Genomic DNA, 19,174 nt, shown 5'->3' on the forward strand with positions numbered 1-19,174 from the left:
ATGTCTCCTTCACGCCGGAAACAAAAGACTCTATCCCTCCATCCCTTTACATCCCTCCATCCATCCCTTCCTCTCTCCCTCTGTCTGAGGGCTTGGTTTGTCTGGATGTTGTTTTCGTGACTTGAGCTCTGTGTGTGTGTGTGTGTTTGTCCTTTCACCACGGAAGACGGCTCTATGACGGTATCCTGGTACTCTCAAAGGGAGAAGGTGTTGCCATGGGAACAATACTAGCCGACTTTCTTATCTCCATCTGCAGTATGTAACATAATGCTTTTTATAAGCATATAAACCTTCAAAATGGATTATGATTTTCTAATGATCCTGAGTTATCAGCCATTTTGAGTCTAAAATACTGCCATGGAAAGAACTTCATATTCTGAGTTGATTATAAAACATAACAAGAGTTCATACCATTCAATAACTCAATGATAATGTCACCATTCAGTCTATGGGCGTGCAAAAGGACAATGTATTTCATACATTTGATTTCTATAAGGTCCATAGACATTGGTTCCGCAATTAGCCTCTCTTCCATGACCACATTCCATGGTCCTGTGAGTGTGTGCGAGTGAGTGTGTGTCCTGGCTGTTCTCGAGTTGACATGGATCACTGCCTCATACTCACATAAGCCCATTCACCCCATCTCACACACACACACACACACACACACACACACACACACACACACACACACACACACACACACACACACACACACACACACACACACACACACACACACACACTCAGGCGGTGATCCATGGTAACAGGATGAGATGCTCATGCCCAGAGCACAGCTGAGACTCCTCAGGGGAGCCCTCTGTCCTCTCCTGAAAACTAATCACACCTAACACACCTCACACACACACTCACACATGCATGTACACACACAGAGAGACCTCACACATGCAGCAATATGCTATGTGTTTGTGTCTGTGTGTGTCATGGTGCTGACATTTCCCACAGCAGAATCTGTCAGGCTGTTTACCTCTCGCCTTATCATCACTCCTATATGTCAACCCCCACCCCTCCCACCCACCCCACCCCCACACCCCTCCACACACACACACACACACACTGGTCTAGCCTGGCGAGTTTTCACTATTTGAGAGAGAGAGAGAGAAAGACTGACAGGGGGAGACAAGAAATGAGGAGAGATGTACTGAGAGGGGGGATGAAAGGACTGACAGAGAGAGAGAGAGAGAGAGAGAGAGAGAGAGAGAGAGAGAGAGAGAGAGAGACATAGAGAGAGAGATGGACAGTGAGACAAAGAGGGAGAGAAGACGGGAGGGAAAAAGAGAGCGATGGATGGAGAATATTCTTCCTGCTGTATGCCAGCTCTCCATCAAGCCCTTCTAGCTACAGGGCTGAATATCTAGTGCCACCATGTGGCTGAAACGGTAGGACTCTATGGCAGGAGACATGGGTGTGTGTGCCTGCCTACCTGTGTGCCTGTGTGGGTGTGTGAAAGAATGTCTAAGGTGTTTGTCTGTGTACAGGTATGTGTGTGTATTAACTAACTGGAATGTGTGTAGGTAAGGGTCCAGAGACCATCTTTGCGGGGGTGGGGCTGAATGATAATGAGTGGCACACGGTCAGAGTGGTGCGTCGTGGGAAAAGCCTCAAACTCACCGTCGACGACCTGCAACCTGTAGAAGGTAACCATAGCAACCCCCCAACACTGTCAACCCTGACCTTTCAGTCCTAACCTTAACCACTGTCCTCAAACCCATAACCTGCAGACCTGGCTTAAATACATACAAGCACTTAAAGTGTCTTGTATTTAGCTTACCTGGTCCAATGTAACCAAAGGAATATTCCCAAAAGTGCAAACTCCACTCACCCGAGACGCTGGTCAAGCTAAATCAAGCGCACCTCAAGTGTTTGAATGTATTTGACCCCGGTCTGCTAATCTCTCCCCTGACCCCTGACCTCTAACCCCTCCAGGTCAGATGGCAGGCGACCACACCCAGCTGGAGTTCCACAACGTGGAGACAGGCATTGTGACGGAGAAGCGCTTCATGCCCGCTGTGCCCTCCAACTTCATAGGGCATCTGCAGGGCCTCACCCTCAACGGGATGCCTTACATAGACCTCTGTAAGGACAGAGTACACACCTACACACGCCTTACGCACGCACACCTTACACCAGGGGTGTCAAACATACAGCCCGTAGGCCGGTGGTTTGAGTAAGAAATAATAAATATATATGTGTACAAATACAAAACATTAAGGACACCTGGTCTTTCCATGACATAAACTGACCAGGTGAATCCAGGTGACAGATGAAAGCTATGATTGCTTATTGATGTCACCTGTTAAATCCACTTCAATCCGTGTAGATGAAGGGTGGGAGACATGTTAAAGAAGGATTTTTAAACCTAAAGACATTGAAGACATGGATTGTGGACGGATTGTGCCGTTCAGGGGGTGAATGGTCGGGACAAAGAAATGGAAGTACATTTGAACAGGGTATGGTAGGAGGTGCCAGGAGCACCAGTTTGGGTCAAGAACTGCAACACTGTAGAGTTGTTCACACTCAACAGTTTCCCTTAATGGCTATGTACTCTTACAGTGGCTTGCGAAAGTATTCACCCCCCTTGGCATTTTTCCTATTTTGTTGCCTTACATTTACATTTAAGTCATTTAGCAGACGCTCTTATCCAGAGCGACTTACAACCTGTAATTAAAATGTATTTTTTGCGAGGTTTGTATCATTTCATTTACACAACATGCCTACTACCACTTTGAAGATGCAAAATATTTTTTATTGTGAAACAAACATGAAATAAGACAAAAGAAGGAAAACTTGAACATGCATAACTATTCACCCCCCTTCCCTCCTAAGTCAATACTTTGTAGAGCCACCTTTTGCAGCAATTACAGCTGCAAGTCTCTTGGGGTATAGCTCTATAAGCTTGGCACATCTAGCCACTGGGATTTGTGCCCAATCTTCAAGGAAAAAATGCTCCAGCTCCTTCCAGTTGGATGGGTTCCACTGGTGTACAGCAACTTTAAGTCCTACAACAGATTCTCAATTGGATGGGCTTTGACGAGGCCATTCCAAGACATTTAAATATTTCACCTTATACCACTCGAGTGCTGCTTTAGCAGTATGCTTAGTATCATTGTCCTGCTGGAAGGTAAACCTCCATCCCAGTCTCAAATCTCTGGAAGACAAACAGTTTTTCCTCAAGAATTTCCCTGTATTTAGCGCCATTCATCATTCCTTCAATTCTGACCAGTTTCCCAGTCCCTGCTGATGAAAAACATCCTCACAGCATGATGCTGCCACCACCATGCTTCACTGTGAGGATGGTTGTCTCGGGGTGATGAGAGGGTTTGGGTTTGCGCCAGACATAGCATTTTCCTTGGCCTAAAAGCGCTATTTTAATCTCATCTGACCAGAGTACCTTCTTCCATATGTTTGGGGAGTCTCCTACATGCCTTTTGGCGAACACCAAACATGTTTGCTTATATTTTTCTTTAAACAATGGCTTTTTTTCTGGCCGCTCTTCCGTAAAGCCCAGCTCTGTGGAGTTTACAGCTTAAAGTGGCCCTATGGACAGATACTCCAATCTCCGCTGTGGAGCTTTGCAGCTCCTTCAGGGTTATCTTTGGTCTCTTTGTTGCCTCTCTGATTAATGCCCTCCTGGCCTGGTCTGTCAGTTTTGGTGGGCGGCCCTCTTTTGGCAGGTTTGTTGTGGTGCCATATTCTTTCCATTTTTTAATAATGGATTTAATGGTGCTCCGTGGGATGTTCAAAGTTCCGGATATTTTTTTATAACCCAACCCTGATCTGTACTTCTCCACAACTTTGTCCCTGACCTGTTTGGGGAGCTCCTTGGTGTTCATGGTGCCACTTGCTTGGTGATGCCTCTTGCTTAGAGATGTTGCAGTCTCTGGGTCCTTTCAGATCAGGTATGTGTATATATATATATACTGAGATCATGTTACAGATCATGTGACACTTAGATTGCACGCAGGTGGACTTTGGTTAATTAATTATGTGACTTCTGAAGGTAATTGGTTGCACCAGATCTTATTTAGGGACTTCATAGCAAAGGGGTTGAATACACACATTTTTTCCATTTTAAATGTTGGAGGGCCAGTAGGAGACACTCTTTCCTCTGGTCTAAAACATTATCCCAATGCCCCAGGGCACTGCCCTGTGTAGGGTGCCGTCTTTCGGATGGGACGTTAAATGGGTGTCCTGACTCTCTGAGGTCATTAAAGATCCCATGGCACTTATCGTAAGAGTAGGGGTATTAACACTGGTGTCCTGGCTAAATTCCCAATCTGTCCCTCAAACCATCACGGTCACCTAATAATCCCTCATTTACAATTGGCTCATTCATCCCCCTCCTCTCCCCTGTAACTATTACCCAGGTCGTTGCTGAAAATGAGAACGTGTTCTCAGTCAACATACCTGGCAAAATAACGGATAAATTTAAAACAAAAAATGTAACAAGTTATTTTTTTCATTTCACTTCACCAGTTTGGACTATTTTGTGTATGTCCATTACATGAAATCCAAATAAAAATCCATTTAAATTACAGGTTGTAATGCAACTAAATAGGAAAAACACCAAGGGAGATTAATACTTTTGCAAGGCACTGTATAATCTCCACCAGCACAGCCAGAAGAGGACTGGCCACCCCTCAGAGCCTGGTTCCTCTCTAGGTTTCTTCCTAGGTTCCTGCTTCTAGGGAGTTTTTTCCTAGCCACTGTACTTCTACACCTGCATTGCTGTTTGGGGTTTTAGGCTGGATTACTATATAAGTACTTTGTGACATCTGCTGCTGTAAAAAGGGCTTTATAAATACATTTGATTGATTGATATCCCACGTGTATCAAGAATGGCCCAACCCCAAAGGACATCCAGCCAACTTGAGTCAACATGGGCCAGCATCCCTATGGGATGCTTTCAACACCTTGTAGAGGTCATGCCCCGACAAATTGAGGCTGTTCTAAAGGCAAAGGGGGAGGGTTGCAACTGAATATTAGGAAGGTGTTCTTCATGTTTTTAGAATTGAGGCTGTTCTAAGGGCAAGGGGGGGTAACCAAATATTAGGAAGGTGTTCCTAGTGTTTTAAACACTCCGTGGGGGAAAACGACTAAAATACTTAACAATGACTAAAACCAAATCGAAACTGTGTAGGAAGGATAATGGACCTATTGTATATTCATACAGTTTATTGACTGTGTCCAGCTTGCTAATAATCACCCAAATGAAAGCTAGACAGTCAGGGAGCATCGAAAATGTTCACAGCGAGGAAATATAGCCAATTTTTTGTGCGGCCCTCCGGACCTTGTTGAAGGCTGAATGCGGCCCCCGGGGCCAGATGAGTTTGACACCCCTGCCTTACACACACCTGAACCCTCAACGGCATGCCCCAGACCTCTGTAAGAACAGAGTATTCAACTACCAACACTACTTATACCCACACACCTTAAACATACACATCTGCACTTACGCTGAATGACACGCCATACGTAGGCCGCTGTAAAACCTATAGGCATTCCCTATAGACCTCTGTAAGGATACAGAACACACGCCTACACACACCTTACACACACATACAGTGCCATCGGAAAGTATTCAGACCCTTTGACTTTTTCCACATTTTGTTATGTTACTGCCTTATTCTAAAATGGATTAAACTCATTGTTTTCCTCATCAATCTACACACAATACCCCACAATGACAAAGAAAAACAGGTTTTTAGAAATTTTAACAGATGTATTCATATTAAAAAACAGAATACCTTATTTACATAAGTATTCAGACCCTTTGCTAGTAGACTCGAAATTGAGCTCAGGTGCATCCTGTTTCCATTGATCATCCTCGAGATGTTTCTACAACTTCACTGGAGTCCGCCTGTGGTAAATTCAATTGATTCAACATGATTTGGAAAGGCACACACCTGTCTATATAAGGTCTCAGAGTTGACAGTGCATGTCAGAGCAAAAACCAAGCAATGAGGTCATAGGAATTGTCCGTAGAGCTCCGGGACAGGATTGTGTCGAGGCACAGATCTGGGGAAGGCTACCAAAACATGTCTGCAGCATTGAAGGTCCCCAAGAACCACCAAGAATCTTCCTAGAGCTGGCCACCCGGCCAAACTGAGCAATCGGGCGAGATAGGACTTGTTTAGGGAGGTGACCAAGAACCCGATGGTCACTCTGACAGAGCTCCAGAGTTCCTCTGTGGAGATTAGAGAACCTTCCAGAAGGACAACCATCTCTGCAGCACTCCACCAATCAGGCCTTTATGTTAGAGTGTCCAGACGGAAGCCACTCCTCAGTAAAAGGCACATGACTGCACGCGTGGAGTTTGCCAAAAGGCACCTAAAGGACTTTCAGACCATGAGAAACAAGATTCTCTGGACTGATGAAACCAAGATTGAACTCTTTGACCTGAATGCCAAGTGTCACGTCTGGAGGAAACCCTCCACGATCCCTACAGTGAAGGATGGTGGTGGCAGCAGTATGAGTGGGGATGTTTTTCAGCGGCAGGGACTGGGAAACTAGTAAGGATAAATAAATGATAAATGGAGCAAAGTACAGAGAGATCCTTGATGAAAACTTGCTCCAGAGAACTCAGGACCTCAGGAACTCGGTTCACCTTCCAACAGGACAATAACCCCAAGCACACAGCCAAGACAATGCAAGAGTGGCTTCAGGACACGTCTCTGAATATCCTTGAGTGGCCCAGCCAGAGCACAGACTTGAACCCTACCTAACATCTCTGGAAATACCTAAAAAATAGCTGTGCAGCGACGCTCCCCATCCAACCTGACAGAGCTTGAGTGGATCTGCAGAAAATAATGGGATACCCAAGAAGACTCGAGGCTAATCGCTGCCAAAGGTGCTACAACAAAGTACTCACTAAAATTTTGCAAAAGTTTGCAAATATTTCTAAAAACCTGTTTTTGCTTTGTCATTATGGGGTATTGAGGATAGATTTATAAGTGTGGAAACGATGTAATCAATTTTAGAATAAAGCTTTAACGTAACAAAATGTGGAAAAAATCAAGGGGTCTGATTACTTTCTGAATGCAGTATACTTGAATCAATGTGTAGACATACCTACACAGACCTCACCCTCAACGGCATGCCCTACGTAGACCTCTGGAAGGACAGAGCACACACCTACACACACAACTTATACCAACACACAAACCTTACACATATAGTGCCTTCAGAAAGTATTCACACCCCTTGACTTTTTCCACATTTTGTGGTGTTAGGAAGTGGGATTACAATGGATTTAATTGTCAACGATTTACTCAAAATACTCTGTAATGTCAAAGTGTACAAAACATTTTAACATTTGTAAAAATAAATAATGAAAATAAAACACTAAGATACCTTGATTAGATAAGTATTCAACACCTCGAGTCAATACAGAATGACCTTTGGCGATTACAGCTCTGAGTCTTTCTGGGTAAGTCTGGATTGTGCAACATTTGCACTAAATTCTTCAAGCTCTGTCAAATTGTTGTTGATCATTGCTAGACAACCATTTGTAGGTTGCCATAGATTTTCAAGGCCATTTAAGTCAAAACTGTAACTCGGCCACAGGAACATTGACTGTCTTTTTGGTAAGCGGCTCCAGTGTAGATTTGGCCTTGTGTTTCGGTTACTGTCCTGCTGAAATGTGATTTAATCTCCCAGTATCTGACTGAACCACGTTTTCCTCTAGGATATTGCCTGGGCTTAGCTCCATTCTTTTTTTATCCTGAAAAACTCCCCAGTCCTTAACGGTTACAAGCATACCCATAACATGATGCAGACACCACTATGCTTGAAAATATGGAGAGTGGTACTCAGTACTGTGGTGTATTGGATTTGCCTCAAACATATGACTTTGTATTCAGGACAAAAAGTACATTTCTTTGCCACATTTTTTGCAACATTACTTTCGTGCCTTGTTGCAAACAGGATACATGTTTTGGAATATTTGTATTCTGTACAGGCTTCATTCTTTACACTCTGTCAGTTAAGTTAGTATTGATCCATCCTCAGTTTTCTCCTATCACAGCCATTAAACTCTGTATCTGTATTAAACTCACCATTAGCCTCATGGTGAAATCCCTGATTGGTTTCTTTCCTATCTGGCAAATGAGGTAGGAAGGACGTCTGTATCTTTGTAGTGACTGGGTGTAGTGATACACCATCCAGAGTAATTAATAACTTCACCATGCCCAAAGGGATATTTAATGTCTGCTTTTTTCCCCCTATCTAACCATAGGTTCCCTTCTTTGCAAGGCATTGGAAAACCTCCCTGGGTTTGAAATTCACTGCTCGACTAAGGGACCTTACAATTATCTGTATGTGTAGGGTACAGAGATGAGATAGTCATTCAAAAATCATGTTAAACACTGTTATTGCTCATTGGGTGAGTCCATGCAATTTATTATGTGACTTGGTAAGCACATTTTTACTTTTACTTATTTATTTACTACTTACATACAGTGGGGCAAAAAAGTAATTAGTCAGCCACCAATTGTGCATGTTCTCCCACTTAAAAAGATGAGAGAGGCCTGTAATTTTCATCATAGGTACACTTCAACTATAACAGACAAAATGAAAAGAACAAAATCCAGAAAATCACATTGTAGGATTTTTTATGAATTTATTTGCAAATTATGGTGGAAAATAAGTATTTGGTCAACAACAAAAGTTTATCTCAATACTTTGTTATATACCCTTTGTTGGCAATGACAGAGGTCAAATGTTTTCTGTAAGTCTACACAAGGTTTTCACACACTGTTGCTGGTATTTTGGACCATTCCTCCATGCAGATCTCCTCTAGAGCAGTGATGTTTTGGGGCTGTTGCTGGGCAACACGGACTTTCAACTCCCTCCAAAGATTTTCTATGGGGTTGAGATCTGGAGACTGGCTAGGCCACTCCAGGACCTTGAAATGCTTCTTACGAAGCCACTCCTTCGTTGCCCGGACCGTGTGTTTGGGATCATTGTCATGCTGAAAGACCCAGCCACGTTTCATCTTCAATGCCCTTGCTGATGGTGGGCTTTGTCACTTTGGTCCCAGCTCTCTGCAGGTCATTCACTAGGAACCCCCGTGTGGTTCTGGGATTTTTGCTCACCGTTCTTGTGATCATTTTGATCCCACGGGGTGAGATCTTGCGTGGAGCCCCAGATCGAGGGAGATTATCAGTGGTCTTGTATGTCTTCCATTTCCTAATAATTGCTCCCACAGTTGATTTCTTCAAACCAACTGCATATCTATTGCAGATTCAGTCTTCCCAGACTGGTGCAGGTCTACAATTTTGTTTCTGGTGTCCTTTGACAGCTCTTTGGTCTTGGCCATAGTGGAGTTTGGAGTGTGACTGTTTAAGGTTGTGGACAGGTGTCTTTTATACAGATAACAAGTTCAAACAGGTGCCATTAATACAGGTAACGAGTGGAGGACAGAGGAGCCTCTTAAAGAAGAAGTTACAGGTCTGTGAGAGACAGAAATCTTGCTTGTTTGTAGGTGACCAAATACTTATTTTCCAACATAATTTGCAAATAAATGCATTAAAAATCCTACAATGTGATTTTCTGGATTTTGTTTCTCATTTTGTCTGTCATAGTTGAAGTGTACCTGTGATGAAAATTACAGGCCTCTCTCATCTTTTTAAGTGGGAGAACTTGCACAATGGGTGGCTGACTAAATACTTTTTTGCCCCACTGTATTTAGGCTTACCATATCAAAGTAGTTGAATACTTCAGGTTTTCATTTTCTATTCATTTGTAAACACTTCAAAAACATAATTCTACTTTAACATTATGGGGTATTGTGTGTTGGCCAGTGAGGACAAAAATCTAAATTTGATCCATTTTAAATTTAGGCTGTAACAACAAAATGTGGAAAAAGTCAAGGGGTGCGAATGCTTTCTGAATGCACTGTACACAACTCCACACACCTCATGCTGAATGACACGCCTTATATAGACCACCGTAAGACCAGAGAACACATGCACATCTCATCCTTGGTCCTCTTGATCCTAGGTAAGAATGGTGACATCGACTATTGCGAACTGAACGCTGTGATTGGTTATAAGAGCATCGTGGCGGACCCGGTTACGTTCAGGTCACGGTCGAGCTACGTGACCCTGCCCACGCTCCAGGCCTACTACTCCATGCACCTGTTCCTCCAGTTCAAAACCACCTCCCCTGACGGACTCGTACTCTACAACAGAGGAGACGGAAACGACTTCATAGTGGTGGAGCTGGTCAAAGGGTACGGCATAATTACTTACTTAACTACCTATTGATACTGTAGTCTGTCTACTACCGATTCCGTACAACAGAGGATAGCTAACTACCTATAGCTACAATTGACATTACTGATACTGTACAACAGTTTATAGCTAACTAGCGAACTCCCTATAGCTACTATTTACATTACTGATACTGTACAACGGAGGTTGAAATAATTTGGTGAAGGGACATGTCAGAGTGGGACAACTCGACAACTCATGGATATACAGTTCATATTATAATATTCTAATCCTAATCACCCTCCCCAGCTACCTCCACTATGTGTCTGACCTGGGGAATGGGGCACACCTGATCAAAGGGAACTCCAACTCTCCTCTGAATGACAACCACTGGCACAATGTGCTCATATCCAGAGACACCAACAACCTGCACACTGTTAAGATAGATACCAAGGTCACTACACAGACCACTATGGGGGCCAAGAACCTGGATCTCAAAGGTAACACACACACACACACACACACACACACACACACACACACACACACACACACACACACACACACTGTACATACCATACTACCCTTCTACTACTATGGAATCTCTCTGCCTCAGCCCTTGTTCCCTAACAGCAGAGGGCAGTACTGTCAGCTAAGAGATACTTTTTTTTTTGTCGCATGGAGCTGTCACTCAAGTTATGCTGTGTTCCTATAGGTGACCTGTACGTAGGGGGGGTGGCTAAGGAGATGTATAGGGACCTTCCCAAGCTCGTCCACTCCCGGGAAGGCTTCCAGGGTTGCTTAGCAACCGTTGACCTTAACGGCCGACTACCCGACCTGCTGGCCGATGCTCTAGCTACCACCGGACAAGTGGAGAGGGGCTGTGAAGGTACACACACACACACAGGTACACACACACACACACACACACACACACACACACACACACACACACACACACACACACACACACACACACACACACACACACACACACACACACACACACACACACACACACACACACAAACAAACCATGAGTACCTACACAACAAAAAGTATAGAGACACACACATACCAGGACTTTCTCCTTACCAATGCATTTCATAGCTTCTTCTTTTTTTTTTACTCATTCCTTCACTATTGCTCCAGCTAACAGCTGTTTTTATTATGTTGGAGATTGTCCCCCTTGTTTTGGCATCTGTCTTTCTCTTCCCTCTTTCTCTCTCTTTTGCTCTCTCCGTTTTTTTGTTCGTTTTTTTTTTACAGGCATTTCTATGCTTTGCTTTTACTAACCATCTAACATATTTTGCTTGTCGTTGTTTTGTTTTTGTTTTCGGCTGGCGAAAGTTGCATTGATGAAAGCTGACTTGCAAGGTAGATCGCTCTGTGTGTGCGTGTATGTGTCTGTGTGCGCTTGTGATCGACTGGGTTCGAACCTGGGCCTCCTGCGCACCACACGTCTGTGTTAGCCTGCTAAGCTAAAGTTTAGGCATTTGCTCAGCTAACGTATGTGCTCAGGTCTCAGGCAAGGGTACCCATTACGCAAGCCACCTCGGTTACATTTGTGGGTGCATGTGTGTGGTGTGTTCTGACGTAACCTGTCCACGTCACCATAGTGACATCATCCCCTCAGTGACGCCATTACTGTTTAATTTAGACCACACACCCTGCACCTCCTTCACTTGGAAGCATGATTCTAACCCCACCCCCTGCTTCTAACCCCACCCTCTTCTGTTTGACCTCTCCCTCCCTGTATCTAACCTAGGGCTGGCCAACCTCATGGACAGCTACAGGATGTCCAGTGAATTGGATATCCAATTCAACAATCCAAAAGTGCTATTCATTTTCAATGAGGATCACCTCTTAATGGAATGATTCACAAAGATTTTGGAATTAATATATTCTTTCTTGTCGATTTTAACCAGAGCATTTTTAAGGGCTTATTCTGATTATTTTCTTACTTTCAGCAGCCTTTGGTTGACATTAGCCTTCATCGTTTAGAAGTTAAAGGATTTGTCTTTCCAGGTCCCAGTACTACCTGTCAGGAAGACTCTTGCTCCAATCAGGGCGTGTGTTTGCAGCAGTGGGAGGGATTTAGCTGTGATTGCAGTATGACATCATTCGGAGGACCGCTCTGCAATGACGGTGAGTCACTTTTTTCTTCTTCTAGTCCTATGACCTATTTCCTGTTTACTACATCCTGTTTCTGCTCATTTGACAACAAGTCATGTAAATCTGTTGTCCACAGCGGGGACCACGTATATCTTTGGCCGTGATGGGGGTGTGATTGTGTACACCTGGCCTCCTAACGAGCGCCCCAGTACACGGGCTGACCGGCTCGCACTGGGCTTCAGCACACAGCAGAAACACGCTACCCTGCTACGGGTCGACAGTGCCTCGGGACTGGGGGACTACCTACAGCTACAGATAGTAAGGATTACATTGTTTAACATTGGCCTCTACAAAATCCCCGTGGAACTGCGCTCTGTCTTCCTCAAATCAGCACTCTGCTACACTACCAACTATAAATCCTCCCTTCCTATCCTCTTTCTCTATCCCTTTCTGTACCTTGATCTCTCTCTCTCTCTCTCTGTCTATTTTTCACTCCTCAGGATAAAGGAAATATTAGGGTAGTGTTTAACGTGGGGACAGATGACATCAACATTGAAGAGACTGCTAAATCCGTTAATGATGGGAAGTACCACATAGTTCGGTTTACCCGCAGCGGAGGCAACGCAACCCTGCAGCTGGACGACCTGCCAATCATAGAGCGTTACCCCTCAGGTAAGGACCGACCACAGCCTACACCCCGCCTGTCACAGCCAATCACACTACAGGGCTTCGCTTTACTTCCTGAATAAAAAGAAGTGACTGTATACCGTAAGTATTTCTTTCAGTATTAATATAAGGGTGTTGTAATGTTGCTGTTGCTGATGTTATTACTACATCATAGCTACGTTACTATTAGGACTTTTGTTATGACTTGCTGAAGATCAAATGTCTATGTTATGATGTAATTTTCCTGTTAAAACATTTAAAAAAGACACATGAAGTAACACTTCCCCAGGTTGCCTTGACTCCAGGGAGTCTGTACTGACATGACTGGTAATTTATGTTGCTATGTTAAATAGTGTGATACGTAAATGAACCATGTAAACATTTAATACAGGTAGTAGTTGTGTTTTATTTAAAAATAAAAATAATAATAGCCATTGGGGCATTTGGCCAAACAGCAACACAATAAACATTTCATTTTCTGAGTAAACTAGACTGAAAAAAAACAAAGAAAAAATGATTGTATTTTTATTTTTTTTGCATTGGGTTTTTAAACATTTTGTTGTTGTTTTTATATAAAAGTAGTAATCATATATTTTCGAGAGTTATTTAGTTAGATGTTAGCTAAACGGCTAAACACTAGACAGAGAGGTGTATGAGGGTTGATCTGTTAGCTTTAACAATGATTATCGTTATTATTCTGTGGTTTTATCAAACTCTCTAAACTCCTGTCTGTCAGATGATAATTAACTGTTTAAATGTCTCTTTAAATCAAAGCCCATGAACAGAAAGTCAATGTCCGCTCGGTTGCTGCTCCTGATCGTAACTCTTATTGAAATTAAGACACAGCAACAATGTTCGCACCGACTAACAGGACCTTGGTCAGGACTTTGACTTTCTCTTCATGGCTGTTCATTTTGTTGTCCAGCTCCTGTGCCAGGTGTTGATGTGCGTAATTACTGTGTTTTCATCTTTAAATTAAAGGCAACATTGATAACGAGCGCCTGGCCATCGCTAGACAGAGAATCCCCTATCGACTCGGTCGAGTAGTTGACGATTGGCTATTCGACAAAGGTAAAAACATCATTAAAATTACTTAAAACTTTTAGCTTAAAAGTCAACCTGGAAGCAAGTTGAAACTGTGACCATCAACTAACATCTAAAATTCTAAATTCATAACTAAGTTTAAACATTACAGTAGCTGTTAGAGTGTAATATTGTCAGACTGTGTAAACTGTAGTGTAACTGTACTGTTCTGTAATACAGTAATTTACTGTAAACTGTAGCTAGAGAGAAAGGTTGATAATACCAGGTTAAAGGGACAATGGGAAGATTCATCTGAATAACTGTGAAACTAGTACATAAAAAAGGGCTTTATTAAGATTCTGTCATAATGCTGTTTCTCCAATTGTAAACATTTAAAGGCTTCGCTTTAGAGTAACTCCTCGTAATAAAACATTTATAATGGATTAGTAAATAGTTTATTCATCATCTATTAATCATTACTCCATTCATAAGATGTTTAATATAGGTCCTTATAAACCATCAGTTAAACATTAGTTAAGTCTTGTTGTGTGTCCTGATGAAAAGTGTTGAATATTTCTACTTTCTAAATGGTTTATAAGTGTTTTGAGTGACCGGTGCAATTTCTCACAAAAAGATGGACATACCATTGGTAGACATTCCAACAGTACCTGATGCTCCTTAAAAAGGTCCAATACAGTCATTTTGTATCTCAATATAAAATAATTTCTGGTTTAAAAAAAAACAATTAAGTACCTTACTGTGATTGTTTTCAATTAAAATGGTCAACAATGAACAATAACTGCAAAGAGCAATTTCTCAAACAAGAATTCAGCTACGACTGTCTGTGAGTGGTCTGAGTGGGGAGGGGAAAACTGATAACAGTAAGGTACATTGTTACCAAGAAATGATTTTAGGCTGTATTGAGATACAAAACGCCTGAATTGGACCTTGAAATGCTTCCAGTGCTTCAGTCTTTTAACCACAGACTATGTTCACACACGGCTTTGTTTGGCTGTACCTCTACTGGGCTTTTAAAGGGTAGTAACTCCTTTAAACGTAATTGAATAGTTCAGCACGATAATGTATTCAGATATTTGTTTCCTTTAACTTTGACTGCTTCATGCACGCGGGGAAGTTAGTGGGTGGGGCCGTTGGCTGAGGGTTTCCTTTTGCTAGGGGGGGGGGGGGGGTTGGAATGTCTCCCAATGGCATGTCCATCTTTTTGTGAGAAAGTACACCAGTCACTCAAGATGTTTATAAAGTATCTATAAATAGCCCACACTTAAGACGAGGCCATGCAAAGAGTTGACGGATGATTAGTAAATGGTTTATAAGGACATATATGAAACATCTTCTGAATGGCCTTTATGAGTCAATATTAAATACGTTAAAAGGGATTTAGAAATGGGTGAATAACTAGGTTACTAAAAATGTACAAATGTGGGAGTAATGATCAATAAATGATGAATAAACTATTTACTCCTCCGTTATATAAATGCTTTATTGCGAGGAGTCATTCTGAAGTGATACCACATATCAGTGTTGAACAAAGTTCATAATCAGATATTACTTGTAAGACTTGAGAGATGTTAAATGCATTGTTTTTTTTATTAACCTCAAACTTCAGCAGAGCTCCTTTAAATACCTGAAGTCCCTTTACCAGTGACCAGAGACAAAGCTATGACCTGCGCATGCTTCATAGAGCTTCATATGGCTTTATAACGCTTCATTTGGCTTCTTAGGGCTTCATAAGGCTGTAATAACCATATTTTGAGGGAAATCAATCGACATGTCCGATCAACATGATGACTTGCTCCTGATGCGTCTCCAAGAGCAACCATCTCTCAGCTATCTCATGTCCTCTCTCTTCATCCTACTCTTCCTTTCATCCTCCTTCATCGTCTTCTTTTCCTCCTCCTCTCTTCCTCCAGCCCCCTATTTCCACAGTACATCTCAGCCTTTGTTCATACTTACAACACGCTAACATTACGATTTAACGTGTATATTATCATCACACCGACGACTCATATGTATGCGTGTGTGTGTGTCTGTGTGTGTGTGTGTGTGTGTGTGTGTGTGTGTGTGTGTGTGTGTGTGTGTGTGTGTGTGTGTGTGTGTGTGTGTGTGTGTGTGTGTGTGTGTGTGTGTGTGTGTGTGTGTGTGTGTCCAGGCCGCCAGCTGACCATCTTCAACAGCCAGACGACGGTGACGGTGGGAAGAGGAAAGGAAGCAGGTCAGTTCCAGGGTCAGATGGCCGGTCTCTACTACAACGGGCTGAAGATACTCAACATGGCCGCCGAAGGACACGCCCACATCCGCCTGGAGGGCAGCACGCGATTGGTTGGGGACATGCCCTCCTCCATCACGCCCCAATCCAGCGCTGCCGCCGGGGCAAACCGATCAGACCCCGCCGCCAATGCCGGCGACATCACCACGACAACCGCCACAAACAGGAAGCAAGGAGGAGGAACTACGCAGCAGGTAGGAAACTAACTATGACACTAAGGCATAAACAGGCTAATTGAGCAAATCATAACCTCACAGATATAGATACTATAAACTGTATCTGCTATTACCTGTCAGGAGGTTATGGTGAACAGGCTCTCTTTGTTTGTGTGTGGAGAGGGATTCTGGGTTATGAAATAGTCTGACGCACTCTGAAAACGAATCATTTCCAATGATGCGAGTTGCCATGGAGATAGTGAACCCTCTTAAATATTCTTTCCCTCTCTCTTTCTCTCACTCTCTCGTGCTCCAAAGTGTATAGCTCCTTTGTGTATACCTCAGACATAAATAATGGAATGCAGAGCTGTGAGCAGAGCCTCAGGCATCAATAATATATCTAGATGGATTTAGATGGTTTGAGTGATGGAGTGAGACAGAGTGTTCCTTTTTACACTTCAGACGTGTGTCTGTGTGTGTGTGTGTGTGTGTGTGTGTGTGTGTGTGTGTGTGTGTGTGTGTGTGTGTGTGTGTGTGTGTGTGTGTGTGTGTGTGTGTGTGTGTGTGTGTGTGTGTGTGTGTGTGTGTGTGTGTGTGTGTGTGTGTAGTGTAACTGGTTTGTAGTGTAACTGGTTTGCAGAGAGCATTGCAAATGAGTCAATATCCCAAGATGGGAACTAGGTCAGACAGAATGTATGCCCGATATGCTGCAGTGTGTGTGCATGCGTGAGTGTGTGTTTAATAAGAAACACTAATCTGCTGCTGGGGTTACCTAGCAACCAAGCTGTATTCAACAAGTGTTCATGGACACACACAAACATATAGAGGTAACATGTAGGCTGTACTTAGTTACAGTCGGTTGCAGCAGAGGGAGGAGCAGTGAAACCACTTAATGGTGGATCAGAACAAAGTGATTGTGCGCGAGACGCGTGTGTACATGTGACGCATGTGTGTGTTCGCGTGGCGTGTGTGTGATTTTGAGTGTGTTTGATGTGTTTCGTCCTGCTGCCATGAGTTTAGTGAGACTCTCTCCTAGGAAGTCAAGAGTTATTAATAATGTAAAAGAGTGTGTGTTTGTGTTTTGCTACAGTCTGCTCTGACTCACTTTGCTCAGTTTAGTTTGGGTGTTATCGGTGTGTTTTTGTGTGTGTGCGTGTGTGTGTCCATGTGTGTTATATGGGTAGAAGCATCATCTCTCTCTCTCTCTCTCTCTCTCTCTCTCTCTCTCTCTCTCTCTGTCTCTCTCTCTCTCTCTCTCTCTCTCTCTCTCTCAGCAGTGGTAGGTAGTCAGTGTATCAGTACTTATGCAGAATAGCTCCTCTTCTCTCCGTGCTGACAGAGCTGCAGCCAACAGAGTGTGTGTGTGTTGAAGTAGAGCAGTGTGTGTACACCGTGTGTGTGTTATGTGTGAGCTAGGCAGTCAGGCAGGCATGGACGCTCGCTGGCATTGTTCGGCTGCTCAGGTACTGATTTTACTCCTTCGGCATGATACCATCTTTCGCCTTCATCTCTCCATCTCTCCCTTTTCTCTCTCCCTCTTTCTTTCGCTATCCGTCGCTTTCCTTTTCAATTTTCTCTTCCCCTCTTGCTTTATCTCTGGCTCTCTACCTTTCTTCGTCTGTGCTGGAAGGTGGCATGCATCGCTGTCAGACAAAGAGAGGGAGAGATAAGGCTGTAGAGGAGAGACGGAAGACGGGTGAGAAAAAGAAATGAGGCTATAGGAAGAGGTTTGCATGCATTGTTCAGGAGCGTGAGTGTGCATCAGTGGAACAGACTTGGCTCACTTTTAATTGGCAACTTAAAGGGCTGTGGTTTGATTGGCAGGTCTGTAGTTTGATTGACATGTGAGTCGAGGTCAGCTGAGGAGACTGTTCCGTTTGGAGTCTAGAATGAGTCGGAGTCATTAGAATCCGTCTGGAATAGAGATCGGAGGGGTTACAGTTAAAGGTGTCGAAAGGGCATTCATCTAAACATACACATCTGCTTACAGTTGGTCTTGACCAATCACGCTCAGGCAATTGGGATCATGGGCACCCTATAAGCAGACAGCGTTATGTTTACTTTTCTCCCGGGATTTTTGATTGTCTAATTAGCAAAAGTGAAATCTATCACATCGTTGCAAGAAGTACCTGGCTGATGTAGCCATTAATGCGAGGTTAGCTTCTATAGTGCCTTTTACTAGACTTCAATAGTGCTGCATTTCTGTTATCTTGGGATGCATTGCGCTAAATGTATTTGCGTAGATTTTTTGTGAGGGTGTTTGTGGGTTCTAGTCCCGTTCTATGTTGGGTTCTAGACCTGTTCTGCTGTTCTCTCCAGTCCCCATACTGAGGTTAGCTATGACTACTGCAATGCATCACTCTCCCATTTTAATACACCGCGGACTCTGTGTGGGTTTAAAACACGCACTCACACTCTCGCTCCCACACAAACACACACGCTCATGCACACACACACACACATTTCTCAGCTGTAAAGTCGAAGCAGGCGATGTTTAACAAACTCATGAATATGCACACTCAATTAGCATGACGTTAACTTAAGCTGCAACACTTTGATGTCTCCTTCCTTCTCTCCTCATGCTTTTCCTTGTCCTATCCGTTGTCCATCTCTCCCTCCATGACTCTCTTCCTCCATCTCTTTCTCTTCTTCCACCTGTCTCTCTCCCAACACAGCTCTTTCTTTTTCTCTCC

General features: G+C 43.3%; 1 protein-coding gene across 32 annotated transcripts in view; it reads left to right on the forward strand.

The window, feature by feature from the left end:
* LOC124040046 (neurexin-1a-like) overlaps positions 1 to 19,174 on the forward strand; it is a 77,262-nt gene that overhangs the window by 42,119 nt on the left and 15,969 nt on the right. For 14 of the 32 annotated variants that reach the window (XM_046356778.1, XM_046356780.1, XM_046356785.1 and 11 more), the window contains 10 exons: positions 1,536 to 1,658; positions 1,948 to 2,097; positions 10,024 to 10,255; positions 10,545 to 10,735; positions 10,951 to 11,124; positions 12,264 to 12,383; positions 12,487 to 12,668; positions 12,851 to 13,022; positions 13,998 to 14,087; positions 16,210 to 16,520. In XM_046356778.1, coding sequence (XP_046212734.1) covers positions 1,536 to 1,658; positions 1,948 to 2,097; positions 10,024 to 10,255; positions 10,545 to 10,735; positions 10,951 to 11,124; positions 12,264 to 12,383; positions 12,487 to 12,668; positions 12,851 to 13,022; positions 13,998 to 14,087; positions 16,210 to 16,520 — 1,745 coding nt within the window. Of the gene's footprint in view, positions 1 to 1,535; positions 1,659 to 1,947; positions 2,098 to 10,023; positions 10,256 to 10,544; positions 10,736 to 10,950; positions 11,143 to 11,585; positions 11,613 to 12,263; positions 12,384 to 12,486; positions 12,669 to 12,850; positions 13,023 to 13,997; positions 14,088 to 16,209; positions 16,521 to 17,794; positions 17,945 to 19,174 lie in introns of those variants that run through there. The other 18 variants (XM_046356793.1, XM_046356794.1, XM_046356795.1 and 15 more) reach the window with 4 other exon arrangements.

This window comes from Oncorhynchus gorbuscha, linkage group LG07, assembly GCF_021184085.1.
Source record: "Oncorhynchus gorbuscha isolate QuinsamMale2020 ecotype Even-year linkage group LG07, OgorEven_v1.0, whole genome shotgun sequence".
In the NCBI taxonomy this organism is placed as follows: domain Eukaryota; kingdom Metazoa; phylum Chordata; class Actinopteri; order Salmoniformes; family Salmonidae; genus Oncorhynchus; species Oncorhynchus gorbuscha.